Source organism: Momordica charantia, assembly GCF_013281855.1.
Source record: "Momordica charantia cultivar OHB3-1 chromosome 1 unlocalized genomic scaffold, Mcharantia_2.0 BLBB01000001.1, whole genome shotgun sequence".
Classification (NCBI taxonomy): Eukaryota; Viridiplantae; Streptophyta; class Magnoliopsida; order Cucurbitales; family Cucurbitaceae; genus Momordica; species Momordica charantia.
Window position 1 is genome coordinate 16,881,139 of NW_028275157.1, and position 27,589 is coordinate 16,908,727.

Sequence of the window (27,589 nt, forward strand, 5' to 3'; positions counted from 1 at the left end):
TAATGTCATGTTGAATCGTGATAGACAAAAATGAGATTAAAATACAATTTTAAAAGTAAGTTGCCAAAACAAATAATCTAAATTTATATTGACTATAATAAACCAAAGTTGAAAATACGTCAAGATGGATAACTATTTTGAGAGTACATTGACAAAAGTGAACAAAAGCTTGAAGTATCGATTGTATTTTAATTTTTTCATTTTTATCACATTTATTTCAATCTTAAGTTTAACATGACAGTGTATTCAATTCATTTATTGAAATTAGATATAGATTTTGCATCACCATGTTTCCACCGAAGCCCCATGATAATGGAAACCCCCGTGATTCATACTAGGTTTGGAATATGAATTTTGCCCTAATTTTCCAGCATTTCATGCATCTCTTGTGACCTGGCTGCCCACGATCTAGTTATGAGATATTTAGAAGAGCATAGACTAACCGTGGAGTTATTATGATTGAGTTATCAAAAATAAATGTGCACCGTATTAGTACAGGTATCAATTATTTTTAAGCTTTTCTTTACCATTCTTATGTGATCTCATTCAGATGTGGTATCGATTCATTAATGTACCCCTTCTATTTACTCGAGCATCACACACACGCATATATTTAGAGATACACATCAATTACCGCTAAGCTATGCTATTTGGCTTGTATGATATATTTTACCTCTACGTGTTTTCACATCGAGAATTCTTTGCAGATGAAGAGATGTCAAAGGGGCTGCACTTATATAAACGTTGGTTTATCTATATATGTAGGAAGATCTGTTTGGAAAGTAAACAGTCTTCATCTGCAAATAATTCTCGATGTGAAAACATAGAGACAACAGGCTGATCTTTTAACAGGTAAAAGGAATGGGAGAAGATTTGAAAAAATGATCTTAGAGTGTATAGGAATGGGGAAACAAGCGCACTTGGATAGCGCAGTACACGAAGAGTTGTATGTTGCGTTCGGGAATGATGAATATCTCCCGAAAAGAAACCTATTGATTCTCTCCTAATTGGTTGGACAAAAAAAAAATCGATCCATTGCCGTCGTATGCAATACAAAAAAATTAATTGGATGGGTTGGTTGTATTTTCATTACAATAAAGAGAGAAATTAAATTCCTATAAAATCAAGCTATTTGTGAAGTTGAATGTCGAATTTAATTCCTAGGATCTAATTGAAGGTTGAATTTATCTATGCATGGCTGAAACAGATTGCATTGAAGTTGTTCGGTTGTTCAATGGAAAGACGAATATCTCACGAAAGTATGTTGAAGTATTGAGGGGGCCAGACGGTTGACGATTGAAACTAGAATATCCACGATTCAACACATTGGAAGATGGACAACAGAGCTGCACATGAACTGTGGGCTTTGGAGAAGGACACCTTGAAAAAAAAATGGTTTCAAACTATGATTCATGAAAATATAGTTAGGTCGGTATATCTAAAAGAAAAAAACGCATTTAGCTTTTTTAAGTAAAAAAAACTTTTATTTTATTTTTTGAGACAAAAATGTAACTCGTCAGGTATTAATTTGTCAAAGTGAATATAGTTCAAGGAGAATTGACATGTAACTTCGAGGGTGTGAATTCGAATCGCCTCTCTAGTATGTTGTACCGGAAAAAATCAGGGTATTAATTTTATTCGCACTGATTAAATAAAAAATTTGAAGTTAAAAATCATATCGTAAGAAAATCACATATATTTTATTTACAAACCACCGCGAACAAACACACACAAAACCTCAGATAAAACTCCATTGGGTACTACCACCGTTCTTCAGTTTCTTCAAGAAATCGAGAGCCGAAAGGAAGACAAACCTGGTAGAAGAGTAGAAGACATTCCCAAATGCTGGAATCATGACGTTTATGGCTTCAAACGCTTTTAATTTCACCCAATTATCGCACCCCGTTCTTCCTTCCACTACATCCATCGGTCGAATTCAGCTAGTTTCATCCTGTTCTTCCTCGTCCAGCAATCATGGTTCAGCTGCCAAAATTCGCACCAGAAACCGCATTTTTAGTTTCCAGAAGTTGCGGGAGCTAAGAGTATCCACTACAAGAGCTTCAAGTTCGGATACAGACGCGGTTGTTGCCTCCACAAATGTCGAGGAAGACGTTGAGTCTGCTCAGCTATTCGAGGTTTGTCTCACTTCTACGTTTAAAGTTGGATTGGTGTTTCATAAACGAGATATTAGGACCTACAGAGTAATGTAATTCTGGCATATGTATTTGCTGTCATGTGTGGATGAGGCAGATATGTTAGTTGAGGTTGAACGCGAGAGATATGTTTTGAAGTTCATGAAATCGAAACTTAGTTCTTGAACTTTATCTTAACGAGTAGAGTAACACAAAACGTGGTAGGTGTTTGTTGCATAAAATCGTTCTGTTGGTGGTCTTTAATGAGAATTAATAGATTAGTATTATGTTTGGCGTTCAGCGACTCAACATTCTATGCACGAATATTTATCAACATTTTAAGAACTTATTCCTAGGTGACAGTCAATACCAATTTGATTCTCTGTTTTTTCTTTTTTTTTTTGATCTCATACATCCGAGTCTTGAGTTTTTCAGAAATTAAAGGGTGCCGAGAGACAACGGATAAATAAGTTGGAAGAACTTCAGCGGAAGGCGAATTTGCAATTAGAGAGGCAGCTTGTAATGGCTTCTAGTTGGAGTAGGGCCTTATTGACCATGCGTGGAAAATTAAAGGGAACTGAGTGGGATCCCGAGAACTCGCACAAGATTAATTTTAGTGATTTTTGGACACTGCTTAATTCGAGCAATGTCCAGTTCATTGAGTACTCAAATTACGGTCAAACAATGTCAGGTAGTCACAGCATATTCTCTCTGTATCTTAGAACGTATACACATTTTTCTTATTTTTAAGTGTATTTAAAAACAATAGAAAGGGGATTCCAGTCAGCACAAATGGAAGAGACACTATAATTAGTCAAAATTATAGTGGCTTTTTAGATATTTTGTTGTGATTTAGCTTTTTAAGGCATTCTTGTTGTCTATGTCTTTAAGGATTGATTTTTAGTTATACGTTTAAGCAGTTTTCTTTCAGCAATCTTTGTTGAAGGGTATCGTAGTTATTTTTCTGATTTTTTTTTTCTTTTTTTTTTCCTGATAGTTGTTTGTTATACTGGTGCAGTTATTTTACCGTATTACAAAGATGGAACAGAAGGAAATGCAAGGAATGAAATCATTTTCCGGCGTCATGTGATTGATCGTATGCCAATTGATTGTTGGAATGACGTTTGGAAGAAGTTGCATCAACAAATAGTAAACGTTGATGTAATTAATGTGGACGCAGTCCCTGCCGAAGTCTATTCATCTGTTGCAACTGCAGTTGTCTGGTCTATGCGGCTAGCACTCTCTGTTGCATTGTATCTTTGGATTGATAACTTGGCGAGACCAATATATGCAAAGTTGATACCTTGTGATTTGGGAGTTCCTAGAAAAATAACTAGACTACCACTCAAGCGCCGTGCACTTGGGTCGTTAGGCAAGAGTCGGTAAGTAGATATCATTGATCAAATTTTGAATATTTTATGTCTAATTAATGTTATTTTTGTTCAGTTGGTTGATATTTCTGCTAATGCTTCACTATAGATCGTGGTTCTTTTATTTTCTTGAATTAGTAGATTCCTATTTCTCTCATACACAATTCTCAAAAATAGTTTTACGTCTTTTGGGTGGTTTTTTAATACTTCCATCCCTTTTAAAGGAAGAGTTCTTTTTTTTTTTTTTTTGGGGGGGGGGGGGGGGGGGGGGGAGTACCAGAAGTATGTGTTTTTACATGTTTCTGGAATAATGATTATTTTTTGTGCCATTCCTGGAATCTAATACTTAATGGCCTTTTACCAGGGCAAAATTTATATCCGCAGAAGAAACTACTGGTGTCACTTTCAGCGATTTTGCTGGACAGGAGTATATAAAGAGGGAGCTGCAAGAGATTGTACGAATTCTGAAAAATGATGAAGAGTTCCAAGACAAGGGTATCTATTGCCCAAAAGGAGTACTACTCCATGGCCCACCTGGAACTGGTAAAACGCTACTAGCTAAAGCTATTGCTGGTGAAGCTGGACTTCCATTCTTTGCTGCAAATGGAACAGATTTTGTAGAGGTGAGGTTTGTTGCTCATCTCACCTGAAAGTGAAAGGGGTTCACAAAAAAGATTCCAATTAGAAAAAAATGGAAGAGGCACTATAATTACAAAAATTAGAGTTGAGAGTACACAACAAAGAGGCCAATCACCCTCTTCGTTGAAGCCCACATTTCATTTCCAGTCCTTTGGTTTCTTCTAAAAACTCAGGAACTTTCAATCTTTTTGCTATTTTTTCTTTGTTCTCAAAAATCGTAAAAAGATAAAGCTTCGATTCTTTGAATTTCTGCACAAGTCTCACTTATTCTATTGAGGGACCTATGGTCTTAACTCAGTGGTTACATTAGAATGATTTGTGCTCATTTTTTCGGGTACGGCATCTGACATCAGTCCGGTCACAACTCTTTCTCTAATGAACTGATGTAGGACGTTTTATTACAAAATCTCCTGTTGTTGCAACATGAATAAAAAATCATTATCTAAATGTAAGTTGATGTACTTGATAAAAGGCAATGGATTCGGAAACGTTAGCAGTTTGTTATTTGTTTCACCAGATGTTTGTAGGTGTGGCAGCATCCCGTGTGAAGGATCTTTTTGCTAGTGCCAGATCGTATGCACCTTCCATTATATTTATTGATGAGATAGATGCCATTGGTAGCAAACGTGGTGGACCTGATATTGGTGGAGTAAGGAAAACAAACTTTTTTCTTCATTCCGTTTTCTAAATACTGCGTTTAACTAAAAAATTTCCACCCTAATTTTTCTTTGGTTTTCACATTTTTGCTACATGCTTTTCTGATGGTTACATGGCATTAAACTTGAACTTCATTTTATATTACATCTTCTCATTTCTCAACTACGATAAATTCTTGATACTCTTGTCTCTCTCTCTTGGATTGATGTAGATTTCCATAGACTGAGAAAGGCAATATCTTTTTTTGTAAGATTCATAATGGATGCAACTACTTTCGACTTCACATATTGGCTTCTTATTTCGTAATCTATTCCTATAGGTTTAAGATCGAGTACAAAGTTTAATAGAAACAGGAAGTGGATGATCTACTAGATTATTTGTTTATTGTTCATCATAGATTTAATATATTTGTGATTTCAGTATCAGTTCATATGATCTACTTAATATAATATAAAATTTACGTTGGCCAATCTCAGCTTGCTTATAGCGAACTGAAGCCTCTGAGAATTTAGGCTTTCATGGGACAAAAAAGAGAGTATACTGTTGTAAAATTGAAAGGAGAAGTGATCATTGATAAAATAAAGGCTAAAAATCTGTGCGAATAGTCACAACATTCATCTTTGCCTTTCCTATGTCTATCCCTTTGCAATGTGCACTCTACTAGTGAGAACCAAGTTTTAAAAACCACACCCAGGCGTGCTTACAAGAAAAGCAAGGGTTGAAGCAAGGCACTCTCAATGAAGTGTGCCTTGAAGCCCTTATTCTATTTTAAAAATTTCTTAATAAAAAAAACTATGAAATGCTCTTAAAAATTATAACTTATCTCTCGAATCTCTTAAGAAACTTCAACTTCTTAGAATTTTCATTATTTTATTACACATAATACTATATTTTTTAATATATAAAAAGTTTCTTTGCATTTTTCTATTATACGCCTCACAAAAAAAATCACTTCTTTTACACTTTGCACTGAGGCCGCAGAGGGCTATTGTGCTTCAGTGCGCCTCACGCTTTGACGGTTGAGATATTATCGCTTTTGTGTCTTCTCTTGGTGGAGGGAGGTTTCAGTTTCTTTTCTTCTGGCGATCAGCTCCTGTTAAGTGTTTGTTTTGGTTTCCTCCTCAGTAGTCAATCCTTTTGAATTGACAAGCTTTATTGATAACATTTTCAGCATCTGTTCTTGGGCTTCAGATCTCATCTATTTCATGGGTTTTTGGTTTTTATGTTCGGTTTGTTCTTTCTTTTTCTTTTTTCGCTTCCTTTGGGAGCTTGTATCCTCGAACTTTTATCTTCAAAGTTTGTTTCCTATTAAAAAAAAAAAAAATACTAAGTGACCACAGTCAAGTATTAGTTTCTAATGCCTCGAGTAGGTGAATTACTAGATCAATTAAGTGGCTTCAAACTTTTTCTTTAAAAAAATACTTTCATAGTAGCTTAGCATAAGATTCAGATAAGGAAGGAAAATGGTTGGTTATGCCATTTAGTCTAAAAAATGCACCCAAAACATTCTTGATGATGAGGTAAGTGCATAATTGCTAGTTTGTTGGTTTATATTTTGATAATGTTACTAACTTTTAGCAAGAACAGAACCCCTGATTAGTCTTTGAGGCTCTACTACCTAGTAAACTATTTAACCTGAATAACCTCATCTTTTTGGTCGATCAACTCATATTCTTGGGGTTTACTAGCATTGAGCATGGTGTCCAAGCAGATGAAGCTAAGGTGAAAAAAAATTTCGTGATTGGCCTGTAACCAAATCCATAGAATATAGTAAGATAACATTTAATGCTCAAATGATAAAAAAAACCCATCACCTTGTCACAAGTGCTGCATCAGTCTTTCTGATGGTGTGCTGAACTGTTATCTTTGTGTGTCTGTGGTTGACAGTTGGAAATGATTACTTTTGAATGTGTACCTGATTTTGTAGCTTCCAGCACATCTATAGAAATGAAGATACTGTAAAGCGTCTTTGCTATGGAACTCTGCTCTCCTCTTAACATGCTTGAACTTGAATATACTTTGCATGCATTATAGATTTAATAGAATATGCAATACAGGGTGGAGCGGAGAGGGAACAAGGCCTACTTCAAATATTGACCGAGATGGATGGGTTTAAGGTTTCTACTGCACAGGTATGTACAGAAAGTGACTCACTCGTACAACACACTGCTTTCTGGTGATGTATTAATTGATTCTATCCTACGTTATATTATTCTCCTAATTGATAATCATTTGGAATGGAGGGCATTAAATAAAGTCTCATTGGGTGTAGAAAAAGGCAACTCACTCTCTTTCCTTCCCGTCTCTCTCTCAGCTCTCTAAAAGCTTTCAGCTCTCCATCCCCAGCCCACCTTGTTTGCCTTTCAACCAGCCTGGCCTTCTTATCTCTAATGGGAATGCTCTTTAGATTGCTTCAGTTTATTTATTATTTATTTTTTAAATAATGGTCTCTGACATTCTACATCCAAACCCTTCTCTGTTGTCAAATCGAAAAAGTGTTCAATTTGTCTTTAGATACTGTTTGAAGGCCAGCGTTTCTCATTTCAAAGATGATAGGAGCTTGCAAATCTTTTCCCATGTCTCTTTCTCTAGAGGCAGCTTCTATTAATTGACTGGCTTGGCAAGGTCATCAAAATCTTCTAAGTGAGGTACTTGATGTTGGATAGTATGGATAGTTTAATCATTTACTTTTATTTTAGAGCCCATTTTATGTTGTTTGGTTGCTTCACTGGTGTTTTGACGAGCTCAAGGAAACGTTTCTTGGTTGGAGTATTTTTGAATCACAGAAAGAAGAGAGGTTCAGTTTTGGAAGTTTGCTCGCATTCTCTCATCTTTATTGTTTATGAACTCATGAAAGAGTTATCTTTACAAGCTCTGTAACAAAGGAGAAAATGTTGTGCTGTGGTTCCAGAAGATTATGATAAAGTTGGATAGGTGTTGTGTTACACTCTCCTCATTTCATGGATTTATAAGGAAAAAACTTCCCTCCTGAAGTCCTGAATTTCTGCATGTTCCAGTAGCATATAGACAAGTGTTTTTTTTTTTAATTTTGTATAATTCCTGTGTGGTCCACTCGTCTATATCCACTGGACCATGCAGGAATTAAGGAGGAACTTCCTCCTGAATCTTCAGGAGGGAAGTTTTGTCCGATTTATAATTCAATGATTTTTTATTTTCCTTTTTTATGAATCGATAACAACTATTTCTTGTCAAGGAAAGTCTATGTAAGGTGCAAACCACTCAATCGAGTCTCTTAAAAGAAAGTTCACCCAATCAAGATTTTTAGCAATGTTTTGACATCTTTTCTTGAAATAGAAGAGTCAATTTCTGATTTATAGGTTTACTTTGGGTTTTTCAGGTGCTAGTTATTGGTGCTACAAATAGACTTGATATACTTGACCCTGCTCTGTTGAGAAAGGGCCGTTTTGATAAAATTATAAGGGTTGGCTTGCCATCTAAAGATGGAAGATTGGCCATATTGAAGGTATTTTAGTTTGTTGGTTTCTTATCGAAGAGTTTGAGAGCTCTTAAAAAGTTGTGATGTCTCATTAGGATCTGCATGTTATGTGCAGGTGCATGCTAGAAATAAATTTTTTCGTTCTGAGGAGATTAAGGAGGCTCTACTCCAAGAAATTGCTGAGCTAACTGAAGATTTCACAGGGGCAGAATTGCAAAATATATTGTACTAATACGAAATTCTTAAAGCTATTATTATATTTCAACAAAAATTTTTGATGTGCGTTTTATACTTCAAAGGAGAGTTAGGCTTATTTTATTTACTTCCAAATGCGGACAGAAATGAAGCTGGAATTTTGACTGCTAGAAAGGATTTGGACTATATTGGACGTGAAGAGTTGCTTGAAGCATTAAAAAGGGTTAGTGGTGTTTCCCTACCCCCACTCTCCATTCACTAGGAGCTTAGATATACCCTTTTCCCTTGTAAAAGGATGAGCACATTGCACTATATTTTGTTGGGTTGCGGAATTGTGAAAAATTGTCTATATGCTCAATGGTTTGCAGCAAAAGGGTACCTTTGAAACTGGTCAGGAAGATAGTACTGAAATTCCCGAAGAGTTGAAACTAAGATTGGCATATAGGGAAGCAGCTGTTGCTATTCTGGCTTGCTATTTTCCAGATACCCACCGCCCATTCATTGAGGTAGTGTTATCATCTTGTTTCAAAGATTTTACAACATTTCCCATGTAAAGAAGGATGTTAACTATCTTTCCTTCTTATCCTTGCAGACAGATATAAAATCAATCCGTAGTCAGCCAAATATGCATTATGCTGAAACTCCTGGGAGAGTGTTCGCAAGAAAAATTGATTATGTCAATTCCATTGTGCGTGCATGTGCTCGTAAGTCATATGAAATGCTTATGCTTCACTTATATTCTTTTCAATTGGTAATTTAAAATTGGGAATTGCTATGTATGGCAAAATAAAACTCTTATTTTACCAATTGTATTGAACAAAAAATCAAAATTTAAGCCCCACTCTCTTCTTTTCTCTCTCCTTTCTTTGCTTCTCACTGCATGGCAGAGGGGTTCTGGAAATCAACCTATCAGTCATTTCTTTGCTTCTCACAGCACAATAAAGAGGTTTTGGCAATAAATAGGTTTTAGCAATCTTCTGGTTGAAACACTATTAGAAGAGAACCATTTGAGGGGGATCTAATTTTGTCGAGTCTTCACTTCACGTAGGTTGAATGATTTAATAGATTAATTCAACTTAATACTAAAAGGTAAAATCAATACTAAATACTTGTTACTCATTGGTTGGTTAGTTAAGATTCATTAGAAATAAATTATTATTTAAAATAAATATCAAATTGTCGATTAATTTAATTTAATACTGAAAATAAAAAAAACAATAAAAGTTAATACTAATATTAGAGTAAAAATTTGGGGGGGATTTCTAAACCTTTGGTAGAAGTGGTAATATAGCAAGGGTTACACTAAGTAGTTTAAAATCAGGGAATAAAAGCCACCTTTTTGATCAGTCATCAAATGCCTGCCAAAGATGCAAATTAAACTTACTTGGTATTTAGTTTCCTGGGATTGAAATAATCAAAAGAACAAGTGTGTTATAGAAACTCAACCCGAATGAATGTGCAAGAATCACCTATTTAGTGACTGTTTAAAATATCATTCTACTCCATCTAGCTTACCAATTCAATATTATAGTCATTGAAACATGAAATATTCTATTGGTTTTGGGCTTTTTTATTTTTTTATTATAAATGGAACCGATGACTAAAATTAAAATAATTTAAACTGAATTGGTGTAAGCAATCTTGAGAGAAAACGAGATTTGTATTGAAGTGTATCAAAATGATACAAATGACCAGCTATTTATAGGAAATGTCCAAGGGATAGGGGAAAAGCTAACAACTTAACTATCTAACTAACTAACTTACTCAAAGCTAACTAAAGTCGTTACCGATAGTTACATCAATTTTCCCTCCCTCTAAAAAAAACTCGACCTCGAGTTAAGAAGCTGTTGTAAAAGAATCCAGGGCTGCGTATGGATATATATCTGCCACATTGAAGATAGGGCTAATATTGAAGTCTGGAGGTAGCTGGATTTTGTAAGCGTTTGGTCCATACTTTTTTAATACCACAAAAGGTCCCCATTTTTTCTTATGTAACTTGTGTGTAGCACCAAAAGGCAGCCTTCCTTTAGTTAAGTGTATCATGACCAAATCTCCTTCTTTGAACTCTTTTTCCCGCCGCTTTTTGTCTGCCTGTTGCTTGTACTGTGCGTTTGTATTATCAATATGTTGTCGCACCTCATCATGTAATTGTTGAATCCTTTCGGCCATTTGTTCAGCCTCCAAACTAAAATCAACAGAAAGAGGAATATTAGCAAGGTCTACTGTTAGTTTTGGGAGACTAGTATAAACCACTTCGAAGGGGACTTCTCTGTGGTTCGGTTTTGCATGTGGTTGAAGGCGAATTCCGCTTGTGCTAGGGCCAGATCCCATTGCTTTGGTCTATCACTACAAATGCAACGGATGAGGTTGCCGAGAGTCCGGTTTGTTACTTCTGTTTGGCCATCCGTTTGTGGATGGTTTGTTGTGCTGTATTTTAGCGAAGTATCGAATTTGCGCCAAAGTGTCTTCCAAAAGTGACTAAGGAACTTGACGTCCCTATCTGACACTATGGTCTTTGGTATGCCATGTAAGCGAATGATTTCTCTAAAGAACAGATTTGCCACATATACTGCATCTGATGTTTTCTTACAAGCCAAAAAATGGGCCATTTTGCTAAATCGGTCCACCACCACTAACACCGAATCATAACCTCTTTGCGTGCGGAGTAATCCGAGGACAAAGTCCATAGATAGATCTTCCCAAATAGTTTTTGGTGTCGGTAAAGGGATGTAAAGACCAGTGTTTTGTTTTGTCCCCTTATTAGTTTGACAAATGAAACACTTGGAGACATAGCTAAATACATCTTTTCGTAGTTGGGGCCAAAAGAAGCGTGCTCCCACAAGGGTTAGTGTTTTGTCTCGGCCAAAGTGACCGGCCAAGCCTCCCGCATGTAGGTCCTTGATTAGGGCTTCTCTTAGGGACGTATGAGGGATATAGAGTTGCTCCCCTTTAAAGAGATACCCATCTAAGATATGAAACTCTCCTGTATGTTTATGTTGCTGACACTGAGTCCATATTTTTTCGAAATCAGGATTAGTTTGGTATGTTGTAGGTAAGGCCAAAAAGGCAGTAACTTCACCTAGTAAAATTGTGAGCAGAGAATGTTTTCTACTAAGGGCATTGCCTTATTAAGGGTACCATCTTTATGTTTTATAACAAAGTCAAACCTCTGTAAAAAGGACAGCCATCTTGCGTGCATGCGGCTTATAGATTTTTGTGTGTGAAGGAACTTTAAAGAGAAATGGTCCGTAAATAAGATAAGTTCTTGGCTGAGCAAGTAGTGCTCCCATTGTTTAAGGGCTCTAACGAGAGCATATAATTCTTGCTCGTATGTACTCCAATTTTGATGAGAGGGGCTTAATTTCTCGCTAAAGTATTCAATCAAATGTTGATTTTGTGATAAAACGACTCCAATACCAACCCCAAAGGCGTCTATTGCTACCTCAAAGGGTTGGGTGAAGTCTGGTAGTTTCAAAACAGGGCTGTCTGTCAATTTCTGTTTTAAATGTAGGAAATTCTGTTTTTGAGCTTGAGACCACTGGAAGTTGCCCTTTTTTAGACAATCAGTGAGGGGGCCCGCGATAGTGCTAAAGTCCCTAATAAATTTTCTGTAAAAAGAAGCTATTCCAAGGAAGCATTGGATGTCTTTTATAGTATGAGGTTTAGGCCAATCGGATATAGCCTTTATTTTGGCTGGATCCATTTGTAACCCCTGCTGACTAATTATGAACCCTAGAAAAGAGATTTCTGAAACTAGAAAAAGGCATTTCTTGATGTTTATGACCAGATTATTGTGGTGTAGGGCTGAAAATAGAGTTTCTAAGTGTACAATGTGGTCACTTCTCGTTTTGCTATAGACTAAGATGTCATCAAAGTAGACAACTATAAATTTGTGCAAAAAAGGAAGAAGTACTTGATGCATTAGGAGAATGTGGATAACTGTCTGTCCTCTTCAAATTTCTCCATTATTGTAAACGGCAAACCAAGGGGAAAAATTAAGGCGACTAGAGGTTTGAGACAAGGTGACCCTCTTTCTCCTTTCCTTTTCACTCTTGTAGGGGATTCTTTCAGTAGACTTATCCATTTTTGTTGTGAAAAAAGAATGATCAAGGGCTTTGAGGTGGGGTCTAAAAAGGTGATGATTTCCCATTTGCAATATGCTAATGACACTATTCTATTTTGTCCTGATGAGAATGGCTTTCTGTTTAAATGGTGGATTGTGGTAAACTGGTTCTTAAGGTCTTCAGGGCTCTCCTTAAATCTAGACAAGACTTCCCTTGTGGGTTTAAATATCAGTGAAGAAAGATTGGAGGATAAAGCTTTAAGATTGGGCTGCAGAGTGGAATCTTTTCCTTTATCCTATCTTGGGCTTCCTTTATGGGGAAACTACAAAGCTGCTGCCCTTTGGCAACCTTTGGTAGAGAAAATGAAGCAAAAGCTTAACAAATGGCAAAACCTAGTCCTCTCAAAAGGAGGTAGATTGACTCTAGCTCAATCGGTCCTGAACAGTATGCCCATTCATTATTTGTCTCTTCTAAAAGCTCCTATGAGAATTGCAAAAAGTCTTGATAAGCTTGTGAGAGATTTTTTTTTGGAAATCAGACAGATTACACCCACACAGAAATTTGGTAAATTGGGAAACGACTCCTCTGACCCTGAAGAAGGGAGGCCTTGGCATAGGGGCTTTTCACCTCCGAAATAATGCGCTCTTGTTGAAGTGGTTATGGAGATTCACTCAAGAGGAAGATGCTCTTTGGAGAAGAGTTATAGAAAGTATTTATGGGATCGAGCCTCATGGGTGGATGACAAAAAAGCCTAAAGGAAAAGCAGCTGGTAAACCTTGGTTTGAAATAGCGAAGAACAGCATCCTTTTCCTCAAATTCTTGTCCTTCAAAGTTAAGCATGGTGATAGAGTTCGCTTTTGGTTGGATAGATGGAATGGAAATTCCACCCTTGCTCATGACTTTCCAGAAATTTTTGCCTTATCTTTGAAGAAAGAGGCCACGGTTGCAGATTGTTGGAATGATGAGCAACTCGCTTGGGATCTTGGCCTAAGGAGGGGTCTTTTTGACAGAGAGGTAGGAGGATGGGCAGATATTATGAGTAGATTAGATACTACTCGGATAGGAGAAGGTGCTGATAAAGTGGGCTGGTTTCTAGATCCCTCAGGTGCTTACACGGTGAAATCAGGCTTAAAAATTCTGTTTGAAGACACTCCACATTTGAGTCCGCCTGTTACCTCTCTTCTTTGGAAATACTCTGTCCCTAAGAAAGTAAAAGTCCTCCTTTGGACTCTAGCAAACAGGGCGGTTAACACAGCAGACAGACTCCAGAGAAGATGTCCAAATTGGGCTATTTCCCCTTCTGTGTGTGTTCTTTGCAAACAGAACGAGGAATCCATAGATCACACATTCCTTCACTGTCAGTTTGCTCTCCGAGGGTGGTCTTTTCTTCTTCAAATCTTTGGATACTCCAGTTGCATGCCTCAGAATGTTGAAGGGTGGATGAATGAAGCTCTGCGGGGTTGGAAGTTCAAAGGAAAAGCTAAAATTTTGTGGAATTGTGCCGCTAGAGCCCTCTTTTGGAATCTTTGGATGGAAAGAAACAATAGAATTTTTGAGGATAAGTCTTCTCCTTTTGAAAACTTTTGTAATACAGTTCAGTTACACACTTCTTGGTGGTGTTATAGGCATAGAAAACTCTTTTGTAATTACAGCCTCCCGTCGATTTTGCAAGATTGGAGAGCTTTTCTTCATTAGTTCGTGGGAGGGGGAGCCCTCTTCCCCTTGCCCTTAGGCTGTTTTTTTTGTGGCTCTGTGCCTTCTGTCTATAAAATGTTTCTTATCTAAACCGAATGGCATGACTAACCATTCGAATAGCCTTTCGTTTGTTTTGAAAGCCGTTTTCCATTCGTCCCCTGGACGAATTCTGATTTGGTGGTATCCACTGCGGAGATCCACCTTAGAAAAGAAGTGGGCACCCCCTAATTGATCAAGGAGATAATTTATTCGAGGGATAGGAAACCGGTATTTGATAGTAATCTTGTTGATGGCCCGGCTATCCACACACATCCGCCAAGATCCATTCTTTTTTGGCGTAAGGAGTGCTGGGATGGCTCAAGGGCTTAAACTAGGTTTGATATGGCCTTTGGCTAATAATTCCGCTACTTGGTCATGTAAAATTTTGTATTCGTTTGGACTCATGCGGTAATGAGGTAAGTTGGGCAATGTAGCTCCTGGAATGAGATCAATGTGATGTTGAATGTCCCGCATTGGAGGTAAAGAAGTCTGTGGGTGGAGGAGGTCAGGAAAGGTGGATAAAAGCTGGTCAACCTCCGGTGGTATTGTAGAGGTAGTAAGAGTATCCGAACTATCAAAGCTTTTTATTATCAAACTCAAAATAGGAGCAGATGATTGGAGCAGAAGTTGTTTTGCATTGCAAATGTGGAAGAGATTGCCTTTGTCCACATTTTTTGAATTTGTAGGGCTGGTTAGAGGGAGTAGGACCACTGTTTTTCCCATCCATGTAAATTCATATGTGTTTTCACGACCCTTATGGATTGCTTGCGTATCAAATTTTCATGGACGTCCCAAAAGGATGTGACAAACATCCATATTGAGGACGTCACATGTAATTTGATCCCTATAGCTAGTCCCAATGGATAAGGGAATGGTACACAGAGCATTAACAAGGGCCTCACCACCTTTTCGGATCCAACTGATCTTGTAAGGTGTGGGGTGAGGTGAAACTTTGAGGTTTAAGCTTGAAACCAACTTACTTGAAACGAAATTTTCAGTACTACCGCTGTCAATGATAATATTACAAACCTTACCATTGACAGTACATCGTGTGCGGAATAATGAGTGTCTTTGTGGCATAGTTTGTGTCTTAGGGGCAAGTAAAATTCTTTCTAATACACAAGAAACTTGATCTCCTTCATTGGGTTCAAGGTAGGCAACATCACTGTTGGAATCATGAACACAAGAATCACCCAAATCTTGGTCATCTTCTACAAAGTTAACCATTTTACGCTGTGGAAATTCATTGGATAAATGGCCCACTTGTCCACAGCGAAAGCATTTTCCCAATGTGGGTCTATTGTAAACATTGGCCGTCTTCTTGATAGGTTGGTCAGCAGGTTTGGTATCCTCAGATCCCTTACCTTTGGAAGTAGAGGCAGAACCAGGTGTTGTTTTATCAAAGAAGGATGTACCTCTTTTAAAAGAACCAATCTGAGCGTCCCCCGACGTTCTTCGTTGGTATTGTACCCTAAACCGATTAGCTTGTTGTTCCTCTACGGTTATGGCAGTGGCAATGTCTTCATCAAGATACCCAATTGGTTGGAGCTGAAGCTTTTCTTTGATGTCTGTCCGAAGACCACTAACAAAACGAGCCACTTGGTATTGATCTGACTCCCCAAGATTTTTTCTTACTCCCAACCTATGGAAATCCTTGGTATAGTCGGCTATAGATCGTGTACCTTGTTTACAATTTTGGTATTGATTGTATAGAATTTGCTCAAAATTGATGGGTAGAAACCTGGCGTGCATGAGCTTCTTCATCTTCTCCCAAGTGCGGATAGGCACCTTCCCAAAACGTCGTCTGTTGGTGTCCAATTGTTCCCACCAAGCGGAAGCCCCGCCTTTCAATTTTAGTGCCACCAGTTTTACCTTCTTGTGATCCGGAGTCGACATGTATTCAAAAAAGCTTTCCACGTTCTTGATCCATTCAAGAAAGCCTTCGATATCTAATCTGCCATCAAACGGAGGGAGATCGACCTTCATCTTGTACTCACTGGGTTCGCGGGGTTGGTAAGGATTGTACTGCTGTTGTCGCCGGCACTCCCAAGGTGGCATATCCTCCTCATCACTAGATGAATCTACAGGGTATTGCCGTCGGCGAGGGCAGTGATCATACCGACGATGAGCACGCTGTTCTTGCTGTCTTTCTTGATACGGTGGAAGGGCATAGTATGGTTCTTGATGGCCAGAAGGGGTTCTGGGATAAGGTTCTTGGTTCTGATTTTGGGCCATTTCAGAATGTTGACGAAGAGTAGGATGGGTTTCTTTGAGAGGAATAGGTTCTTTAATCATTCTTGGCAGTTGTTGTGTTTCACAGCCCAAAGCAGTACCCTGTTCTTGAACCTCCTTGCGATTCTTCTTTCTTGGTTGTTCTTGTTGTATTTGCAAGCCTATCTTGTCTACCAAAACGTTCAATATTTGCTTGACCTCAACCACATTCCGCTGTAAATTTTCAACAGCTCCTTCAACCATCAGCAAGCGAATGGTTGATGACCGTGGAGAGAGAGGGGTGGTTGGTTCCACTTCTTTGTCACCGAGTGAAGAATCTACACCCACCGGAGCATTCTTTCTTCCCGCAAATGTCAAATATCCAAGGACGTTGGTTGCTCTGATACCAAATTGGTGTAAGCAATCTTGAGAGAAAACGAGATTTGTATTGAAGTGTATCAAATGATACAAATGACCAGCTATTTATAGGAAATGTCCAAGGGATAGGGGAAAAGCTAACAACTTTAACTATGTAACTAAATAACTTACTCAAAGCTAACTAAAGTAGTTACCGATAGTTACATCATGAATCTAGACGTGAGTATAAGGTGCCAGGGTATGGAGAGCCATGAATTTATTGGCTTTGCGTTTTCTGGTTCAGCTTCTTAGTTCCCCACTCCCACCTCCCTCTTACGTTGTCTATTAAATGCTGATATTTCCTTTTAAAAATGCCAAATTAAGATCAATATTGCTTCCATAGTAATCTGTTGGATGTTGACATTTGCTCGTTAAAATTGTGTTAGAATTACAAATTTATTCACTGGTTTTATGTCAATTATTAATACTTACTGGATTTTTCACAGCAAGAGTAATCGAGGAGGAAATGTTTGGGGTTGACAACTTGTGTTGGATCTCTTCCAAGGCTACGCTAGAAGCTTCAAAGTTGGCAGAATTTTTGATTCTGCAGACAGGGATGACAGCTTTTGGTAAAGCATATTACAGGAATCATGGTGACCTTGTTCCAAATGTTTGTCTGCGAATTGAAGCTTAATACTCTTTCAAGTCTCTATTATTGTTATTTTCTAAATAATAACCTATTTCAATAACTCCGTTAATTTGAATATTTTCTACAGCTTGCATCCAAACTTGAAGCACTTCGTGAGGAATACCTGCGTTATGCTGTGGAAAAATGTTCCTCTATTTTGAGAGAATACCATTCTGCTGTAGAGACAATCACAGGTCATATTGATTTATGTAATTCTTTGTTCCAATTTATGCATGTGGTTAATGATCTTTATAGTACTTAAGCTTAAATATTAAGATGTGACTAGAAATTGATGAAGGATTTCTGTTAAGTAATGAATCAGTATCATCCAAATTCTATCACTTCCTGACCATAGAGCATCTGTATTATGCAGATATTTTACTTGAAAAGGGAGAGATTAGAGCTGAGGAAATCTGGCACATATATGAAAAGGCTCCTCGATTTCCACAGGTGGTTTTTCTTCGACTTCAGAAAAATGTATTGACATTATTGAAAAATTGTCATAGCTTGTTTACTCTCACATGGTGGTTGTTAGTTTTGTCTGTTTATCAGTGTCTTCAAACTATTAGGTCTGTTGGTGCCTCGACTTAATTTGATGTCCCTGATCATTTTCATTTTTTAGTCTAAAGAATGGGAATTAAGGAAAATTTTTGTTGCACCTTATCAGCCTGCTGTGCGTCCAGTTGATGAACATGGAGCTCTGCTATATGCTGGACGGTGGGGAATTTATGGAGTTACACTGCCTGGAAGGGTTACATTTGCACCTGGAAATGCTGGATTCGCAACTTTTGGTGCGCCTCGACCTATGGAGGTACACAACCATCTATAATGCTCAGTTTTTTCTTTTAAACGCAATCCTCAATGTCAACATACTGAAATGTGATCTTCCCTCTACAAATTGAATCCCCATGCAGACACAAGTTGTTAATGACGAAACATGGAAACTAATTGATGATATCTGGGAAAAGAGGGTTCAGGAAATCAGAGCTGAAGCTGAAGCTTCAGCTGAGGTTGAAGAAGACAAAGAGAAGCCACAACTTCTGATGGCCAGTCATTTCCTTTGAATGTAATAACAATTTTCTTCATGTGTTAGCTCTCTACTCATTGCTTCTGACTCATGCACCCATGTTAGTCTTTCCTTCTTCTTATTGATTGAAAACAAATATGATACTGATAATGATAACTATAAACGGCTATACAAATATGTCAAGGGATGAGAAATCCTAAAAAGAAAAAAAAATGAAATTACAAGAGTTTGCCCTAGTAGATAATAAGTCACGCCAAGCTCTAAGTAACCTTACATTCTTTGAGCAATAAAAAGTGCTAAAGGAAAAAAGAACTCTATCCTGAAAACTTTGTTATTCATCATTTATTCCTTAGATATCTGTTTGTTTTTCTCTAGCTATATGACCTAACAAAGTTGCAGAACTGTAAACTTTAATGTTTCACTTGCAATGTTATGATAGACGTCCCAACAAAATAGTGAGTGTACATCTGGAGTTATCCAGCAAAACTGAACTAGTGACTAGTCATCGTTCAAACTTTAACTTAGCCCTTATTACCCTTATACTCTTATTGTCTTTGACTGTCGTGCATTCTCTCTGTTCTACTTATATCCGTGGCCACTCTACATTTTCAACATGGAGGAAACAGCTTTCTCAATTATTTGATTCGGAGGGAAAAGGAAGGAAAAACATAGAAATTCTTAGTTCTAGTATGAATTTTGCAATGGCCCATAAAGTCGGATACTTTACCTGAAGAAATTGGTATGCGTTTTATGTCTCTCGTCTCTCTCTATGTTTGCATGCGTAGGATCTGTAGCAGGGTTGCAGACTTTATTATCATGCCGCCTTTTTCATTCAGATTTCAGCTAACACACTTATTAATAACTTTTCCCTTATTTTGATTGTTCCCCTCGATCCTTTCAACTGATTGTGGGGAAGCGATTATGATGGCTTCTGTTTATACTTCTCTCAGATCATGGTGGGATACTAAATGCAGTGAATGCCTGATTCCTGGAGGTCTGGAAAATTGCATCCTTGATGACTATGTAAGTTGGTGACTTGTGGGTGCTTATGTTTCACTGAAGATGATGAAGATTTGAAAAATTGCACCTTGGAGAACTATGCAATGTGGAGACTTCGTGGATGCTTATATTCCATATTAAGATGATGCTCGGAGTTCTGTTTTAGACTCTGAGAAGTTGCTGAAGTTAAGTAGCTCATGCAGATTATAACTGAATTGCTGGAATTGTGTTTCAGCCCAAGTTGGCATCACTGAGAAGAGGTATTCGTTTGTAGTAGTCCCTGTAAATTGTACCATTTGTTCATGGGGATCATATAAATCTTTATTTGGTTTAAATTAACGTTTTCTTGAGTTTGGTTCGAAAGGTTTTGTACACACATCATAATTCATATTTATCAATGAAATATTTTATTTCTTTCATTTGTGCTTTGTGGAATCAACTTGGAAGAGGGGATTGTAACTGGAGAAGTGAGCAAATGAATATAGAAGAAAGAATTCGCTAGTGCATTGTTTATTTGTTGGATATCATGCTAACAAAGAATTACAATGCACCTAAAATGTGGTATTTTTCTAGATTCTGAAGTATAAAAGAGACAGTTCAATGTCCTCGTGAAGCTCTCTCTCAAGAGGGAACTTGGGGAGGAGATTGGAAATTTTTTTGGCAGCTTCTAAATATGATTTATGCTTGCTTACTATGTCTGCTAACGTAGCTTCTGTATTGACACACTGTTTTTCTAATGCTAAGATGTGACCATTACTGTAATTGTCCTTCCCGAGTAGATCGTCGAGCACCTTTTTCTTCATTGTCCAGCTACCAGTTCTCAAATTGAAGGCATACAGAGGAAGGAATCTTTGTCCATAATCTGCTATAAACTCTAGAGCTTTTAAAATGAACTCAAACTCCTCATTTGGCAGGTAGTAAGGAAAGCTTACTCTTGTCCACCCAGGTCTTATTCCAGCATAACCCTGTCAAATTGTTAAAGATTAAATTCAAAGACGGAGGACAAGGCTCATTGTTTCATGGTATGCAAAATTGAAAGACCAAACTGATTATACCTTAGCTATGGCAGATCTGTAGGCATGCGAGCATGTTTCATCAATGTTGAGCAGTCTGTGACCATAGGGACCAGCACAGCTGCATCCTCCACGAGCCTGGATTCCGAACAGATCGCTCAGAAGCGCTGCAACAAATGGACCATGAAGAGGTTTTGCTCTCATACTGCCTGTCTCTCCCCACATGTAAAGCTTTTCAACCTTCTCTCTGCTGTTAGCTTTACATATTCTATCTGTGACACAGTTGGGCGATGAATTCGTCGAAGAGTAGATGACAAAAGACAATATGGCTTGTCGCTTTGAAGACGTATTCCCTAAAATACAGATGTTTTTGTTTGGGAGAAGTCTCTTCAATGCCCTTTCTACATAGTGGTGCTCTTCCTTCTCTATCACTTGGTAACTGATGTATTCTTTTACCCAAAAAGCCAAAGCTGCTCTTATTATTCCTATAATCTGTGGTGTTCCACCATTTTCCCTCTCTTCTATGTCTTCATAATATAGTGTATCCTGAAGATTTTTTTCCATCAGCAAAGAAACAGACATCAAAACATGCAAAACTTTCAGTTTCAACCAATTGGATTCTGTTCAAACAAAACTCAAATCTGGTGAGTTTTGCATATTTACCTTTTCGCTGAAGCCATTAACATAGCTCACAGTGCCACCCCCACAAGTCGATGGAGGAGAAGATTTCAGCTTATAGAGACTTTTGTTCATCAGAAGAACTCCAGGTGATCCGGGCCCACCTAGAAACTTATGTGGACTTAGGAAAATAGCATCATAGCCGTCAATTTCCCCTGATCTCATATCAATTTGCACATAAGGACCACTGCACACACAGACAAAACACATTCAGTAACAAAATCTTAACTGATGCTCTGATTTCACTGGGCAAAATTCAGGTACCTCGCAGCAAAATCAAAGCAAATATGGCCACCATATTGATGGAGAAGCGTGGCAATAGCTCTTGTATCTGAATAAATTCCTGTTACATTACTACAAGCTGAGAAAGAGCCCAGAATTGGCCTATTTCCAGCTTTCTTATAAGCCTCAAGTTGGGATTTCAGCATCTGAATGTCTAAAAGCCCATTCTTATCCATGCCAATCTCTACAACTTCTGCCAAACTCTGCCGCCATGAGAGGAGGTTGGAGTGGTGCTCATAAGGCCCAACAAAAACAACCCATCTCTCATCTTCCTTCAGGGTTTCTATTACTCTCTCTCTCAGAGTGGAAGGCACTGCAATGGCCATCACTTCTTGAAGTCTTTTAATGGCGGCAGTGGTGCCTGCCCCGCAGAAGAGAAGTGCTTCTTCTTCTCCACCTCCCAAGCTCTTCTTGATGAACATGGTGGCTTCGTTCACCAGCTTTGTTGTGTGGTGGCCAACGTAGCTGTCACAGGTGTGCGTGTTGCCTGCAAGTGCAAATGTACGGTAAGTTCTAATTTTGTTTTTCGTTAAAAAGAAAATAAGTTTTTGCTATTAATAATCGTTTGTTTTCAAAATTGTATTCAAAGAAGAAAAAAAAACTAAGGTTATGTTTGAAAGTGATGGTAGGACGAATGATTTTGAAAAAAAAAAAGATTGAAGTATAATTTATTTTTCAAAATCACTATATAAGTGATACCTTAAAAATCAATTAAAAATCAATTTAAAACGATTTTGGAGTGTGTTTGAGAATAACGATAGAACGAGTGATTTCGAAAAAGGAATTTAAAGTATAATTTATTTTTCAAAATCGTCGTCTAAATGAAATGATACCTTAGAAGTTTATTTTAAACTTTTATAAAATCATCAAATGAAAGTGATTTTGACACCTAAACACATCGGTATTTAATCTTTCTTAAAATCAATTTTTTAATTTATCAATGATCAGAGAAAGAGAAGTAATTTTGAAAATGACAACCAAAATAACTTTCAAACACACCATAAATTTAGCAACAAATATATATAATTTTGGGTGAATTATATAAGTAGAATCAGGAATTTTTTTTTTGTTTGTTTTAAATGATATATAAAAACTTTTACAATACTACTAATATATAATTTAGATGAGAGAGAGAGAGGACCATAAAAAGGAAGAACTTTTGTGAGGATGAAATCTTCAATGTAACGAAGAGAACGACCAGAAGCCGTATGATCAGCATAACACAGTCGTCTTTCTCCAAAGGGAGAATCAAACTTTGCATCCCCACCGATAATCTGAGACCGCAGCCAAGCTAGCCTTTCCTCCGCCGTGCCGTGGAACTGAACGCCGTCCATCTCCACCGTCTGGAACGACCCCGACCGCCCGCACGGTCCATAATTCCCGGCCGTGCTCGCACTCTCTGCATCTTCTCCGGTGCCGGCCACGTCAGCACATACTGTGTCGCCGTAAGTTTCTCCGGCAAAATTTTCACCAACATTACGAACTTTTTTACACATGGGGTTCTCTACCTTCAACTCCATTTTTGAAGCTCAAGGAGAAAACAATTAACCAAGTTTTATAAGAGAAATTGTGGACGATGAAGAATATGGCTTCAAAACGTTGGGAAGTTTGCATTTCCGGTGGATTATACATTTATGGCATATGGTTTGCACCTACGGATCATATATATTTATTGGGTATTTGGTAATTAATATTTCAACCTTCTAATAATGTATTAAAAATTCATAAGTTCCTTTTAACATAAAGCTTACGTGCACTGAATTATTATTTTATTAAATACTTGGACGTATAGGATGCGCTAATACTAGGAAGCTAAAGAGTTTAAATTTTGTTATATTGAATTTCATGTGTCAAGTAGTAGTATGTATCTAACAGACGTACTCACGTGTTTATAACATGAAACATTAATTTAAGTATACATCAACTTATTGTTATAAAAACTTATTTATTTACTTTTAAAGTTAGGGGAGAAGATTTGGACCTATGACATTCGAAAAAGATTTAGAGATATCATAATGTATTATTGAATTATGTAATTGGATTAGTTTAGTGAGGCCCAAGATAGTTTTATTTAGTATTGAATATCCATAAAATGTTTCATATATTAAAAAAATTAAATAGTATTTGTACTTCTTAACCAACCTTAGCATAGTCTGATTCTAAGACGTATTATCTATCAAAATATCAGAGTTTTGAATAGAAAAGAAATCTACGATCAAAATTTATACCAATAATATAAATCAATCAATTAATTTAAAAAAACGATGAATAATTAACAATAATTATTAGATAAATAATACCTCTATTAAATTAATTAATTAAATATTTTAAACCTATTCTAGTATTAGCTAATTATTATTTTTTTGAAACAATACTAGTTAATTAATTAATAATTCTAATAAATAATCTTTTAGAGTAGTTTTAATAAATAAATAAATAATTTGATTAATTTGATTTATTTTATCAAGAAATTTAATTAAGTATATCAATCAAACATTTTATATTTACTATTTTCCTAATTATATTTAGGAATCTATTACACTGAAATCATTAATTGTATTAATATCAATACATTATTCTTTAGTACAACCTGAGGTGGAGGGGAATTTCCAATAAAGCTATATATATATATTTTTGAAAATAATTCGAATAAAACTATATGATATACCAAGCTATTTTCATTCCTTTAAGTTACATATTTTTTTTTCCAAATAAAGTAATAATAAATTTAGGTTGGTTTTCAATTTCTCATATATCATCAATTAGAAATTCCAATCTCCACCCTTAATTTTTTTTTTTTGGTTTTAAAAAGGAAAATCAGGCGGCCACGTCGAGGAAAAGTTAGAGGCAGAACATTGGATTGGAAATGCCAAAATATGGGTCAAAACTAGAAGTTTTTTAATACTAAAATGTGGGCAATTTGGAAAGTTGAATCTTACCTTTTCTTCTTCTTCTTCTTCTTCTTCATTTTTTTTCCTTTTCTTTTCTTTTCTTTCTTTTTTTCCCCCAGCAACACGGTTGCTTGGTTTATTTACTAAAAAAAAACGTTGAATAATGAACCTCTTTGTTTTCGAAGAAAATTGGACTTTTGGTTTTGGTCAAATTTGAGAAAAAAAATTTAGGGATCCTTATTAACATGTCCATCGTGGCTCTTTTGGCTTATCGATCTTGGTCGGATCTCATTTTTGGATTGGATGCTCGTTTGAGCGTTTTGAGCTTTGATACTATATCAATATTTATGAGTTCCATCTCAAAATCAATTGTCAATGAGATAAGTAGTCAATGTTTATTAAAAACCTATGTAAAGTCTTTTTTTTAATGTGGGATCCTTAACCATGGGAAGTTTTTTCAAAAAATAAAAAAACTGATGTTATTTAATTATTGAAAATGATTGTATTATAGAAGGATGTGTAGTTTTTTATATAGTTAGAGACGGAACAGAGAAAAATGTATAAATAAAAAAAGGTAGGTGATAAAAATGTTAAAATTTTCCTCTCTAATTTGCCTTCCTAAATTTCAAATTATTTAAATTGGAAGAGCGTAGTAAAACTTTTATCTGTTTCTATATAAAGTTCTTGCTCTTCCCTTTACATAATTAAATTTATTTTGGATACTAAAACTTTTAAATTGGAAGTTTTTTTTTCTCTCTCCCTCTAAAAAAAAATTAGATGTGTATCCTTTTTTTTTCTCTCTTTATTAATTATTGGATGTGCTGACCAAAACTTTTGGATAGTTTCATTTCAAAGTCATACAAAGAGATGGGATGAAGAGAAGTATTACCCAAGCTATATATATTTTTTTGGATTAAACAATATCCAAGTTTATTTTTATTATTATTATTATTTTAAATAAGCTGAAATTTGAAAAAATCAAACTTTTGACGATTCATGTATGTCACACCAATAGATAAATGCTGTCTAAAAGGTCTAGTTTTTAGATAAAGAGTTCAAAAGCCACCCATAATGATATATTATTATTATTAGAGCGTGATTTTGTCACACCCATTTAAAAAAAATAAAAAAAGTATACGAATATTTTTGAATAATTGCAATATTATGATTAATTAATATATAATTAGTTAATCGCGAAAATATCAAGATTGTAGTTAATCAATATCTAGTTAATCAGGCCTAGCCCAATCGAAATACTATTTGGATCATAGCCAACTTATAATCTCATATTGGGGAGAAGCGCCTTTGATCAAATTTTGAATTTCATAAGAGAAGAAAGATCGTAGTGTAGAAAAGAAAGGTAGCTTGGTGACCCAATTTAAGAAGATTCATCTAAGACTACTAACGATCTCGTTAATTCTAAGGAGGAGTCCATTCTATAAGAAATATGAAAGGGGAAGGGTAGAAGCCCTCTCTACTCGTGATGTCTAGCCTTCTTAATTATCTCGTTATTCATCAGCTTTCTCGTTCAGATCTACACCCGATTAGCCATCTTTACGTGGGATGTCCCCACACAGAGAGTTTTTTCGGTGGATATCTACATGTGCAATGACTTATTTCCAAAAATTTTCTTTAAATCCTATCCATTTAATTCATATTTTCAACAATTTCTGGTTTAAAGCCTGAAATACGTGCCTAATTTTTATTTTTAATTACAAAAACCTCTCTCTCTTATTGTGCCTGCCTAACTTTCAATTTTACGTGTTAATTCGCCATCTCTCATTAGGTAAAGAAGAGGAATTCGCTAGATAATAGGAATTCGCTAGATAATGCTTAGCAATATTATATGATATATTTATTAACACGTATAATTATTCAAGTTTCGATGAATATCTTTTTTCCGTAAATAAATAGGGGTGGGAGGATTCGAACTCATGGCATGTTTTGTCATAGCTAATTACTGTTGAGCTAAACTCATTGGTAATTTCGATCGATATCGATTTTTGTTTTTGAGTTTAAAGAATAGATTAAAAAAAAGTCATATAGTAAACACCATGTATAATACTATGGTTGCATGCATGTATATTGTTTTCTTCTTCATTAATAAAAGAATATTAGAAACAAGAATTGAAAAGAAAAAAAGAAAGCAAAAAAAGTTGAATATTGTAAAGAAAGATTGGATATAAACCTGGAAGTAGAAGGAAGTTCTTTTTTGCTTTGTAATGGGATTTGTTACTCTTTGATTGCTTTATGCCCATTTTTGACAATTTCATGAACTGATCATATGGATTCTCCATTTTTTCCCACACAGCTTTGGATTGGTATTTATGGAAAATTAAATAATAAAAGAAAATGTTTGAAGTAAAGTTTTGGACAATGATGACAAGGATCTCTCTTAGTTTGAACCAATGGGTTTTTAATTTGGATATATTAAAATCTAATGTTCTTGTATTAATATCTTAAAACAATAAATTAATTATTTTAAAATTATTATTGTGTTTTATTAATGTCTTAATTTCGAGCTGGCATAGAGACGGCGGCTGGCCCGGCCGGCCTTCGTGGCTTTTTTCCGCCGTATAATTATCGTCTTTGGAATTCGATTGGATCCTATTTGGAAATTATTTATGTATTTTTTGTTTCTTTAGAAATGTTCTTGTATTAAAAATTCTGTAAACAAGAAAATACAAGTATTTATTTTTTGTTTCCTTCCTTATTTTGGAACAACAAAAAATATAATTACTAAATGTAATTATGTTTTAAACGAGAAATGAGAATGTTTCTAATGTTTCTAAATGGGTGAATGTTGTTTGGATTTCTGCGTTTCTCCAAATCACTTCCTAAAGAGAGAGCAAGTTAATCTAATTGATCAAATTTTTATATATGATCGAGAGTTGTAGTTGATTAGTTGATTATTTCTCTCCATGATCAAAATCAATTATACTACAAATTGCGTAATGGATCGAGTCTGTAAAATCTTATTTAATTACTTATTTGGCTTATTTTTCTTGATCTCATTTTTGTTGGGATAATGAAACCAAAACAGGGTTGTAGAACACCCAACAGCAACGCCGCAGGGCTACGATTTGGACTCTGCTGTTGGAATTAATTTTTTCAGGTGTGGTTGCTGTGTAGAAACCAGCCCCATTAATCTTAAGGGATTATGGGAAATCCTAGGGTTAACCTATAAATATATGG

The 27,589-nt window shown here is 36.1% G+C and overlaps 2 protein-coding genes across 2 annotated transcripts; one reads left to right on the top strand and one right to left on the bottom strand.

Annotated features, from left to right (window-relative positions):
* The first annotated feature begins 1,707 nt into the window (after window positions 1-1,707).
* Window positions 1,708-19,949, top strand: EMB3144 (AAA-type ATPase family protein). Its single transcript, XM_022276925.2, has 17 exons — window positions 1,708-2,135; window positions 2,568-2,823; window positions 3,151-3,514; window positions 3,867-4,125; window positions 4,659-4,790; window positions 6,856-6,930; window positions 8,157-8,282; window positions 8,371-8,480; window positions 8,595-8,673; window positions 8,819-8,956; window positions 9,043-9,154; window positions 17,323-17,486; window positions 17,593-17,698; window positions 17,878-17,954; window positions 18,172-18,315; window positions 18,419-18,570; window positions 19,482-19,949. The coding sequence occupies exons 1-16, from the start codon at window positions 1,854-1,856 to the stop codon at window positions 18,566-18,568; spliced, it is 2,574 nt and encodes an 857-aa protein (XP_022132617.1). The 5' UTR covers window positions 1,708-1,853; the 3' UTR covers window positions 18,569-18,570; window positions 19,482-19,949.
* Window positions 19,950-20,012: 63 nt separating this feature from the next.
* On the bottom strand, window positions 20,013-23,275 carry LOC111005437 (uncharacterized). The gene is made up of 5 exons (XM_022276927.2): window positions 22,645-23,275; window positions 21,486-21,990; window positions 21,207-21,408; window positions 20,586-21,089; window positions 20,013-20,495 (listed from the first exon to the last, which is right to left on the bottom strand). The coding sequence occupies exons 1-5, from the start codon at window positions 23,021-23,023 to the stop codon at window positions 20,100-20,102; spliced, it is 1,986 nt and encodes a 661-aa protein (XP_022132619.1). The 5' UTR covers window positions 23,024-23,275; the 3' UTR covers window positions 20,013-20,099.
* Between the last annotated feature and the right edge of the window lie 4,314 nt (window positions 23,276-27,589).

Coding starts and splice junctions, on each gene's coding strand:
- LOC111005437 (XM_022276927.2), bottom strand. CDS start 23,023: ATGGAGTTGAAGGTAGAGAACCCCATGTGTAAAAAAGTTCGTAATGTT. Junction 21,991..22,644: donor AAAAGTTCTTCCTTTTTATG/GTCCTCTCTCTC, acceptor TTGCACTTGCAG/GCAACACGCACACCTGTGAC. Junction 21,090..21,206: donor TTAATGGCTTCAGCGAAAAG/GTAAATATGCAA, acceptor AAAAATCTTCAG/GATACACTATATTATGAAGA.
- EMB3144 (XM_022276925.2), top strand. CDS start 1,854: ATGACGTTTATGGCTTCAAACGCTTTTAATTTCACCCAATTATCGCAC. Junction 8,481..8,594: donor GCAGAATTGCAAAATATATT/GTACTAATACGA, acceptor AAATGCGGACAG/AAATGAAGCTGGAATTTTGA. Junction 8,957..9,042: donor CCCACCGCCCATTCATTGAG/GTAGTGTTATCA, acceptor TTATCCTTGCAG/ACAGATATAAAATCAATCCG.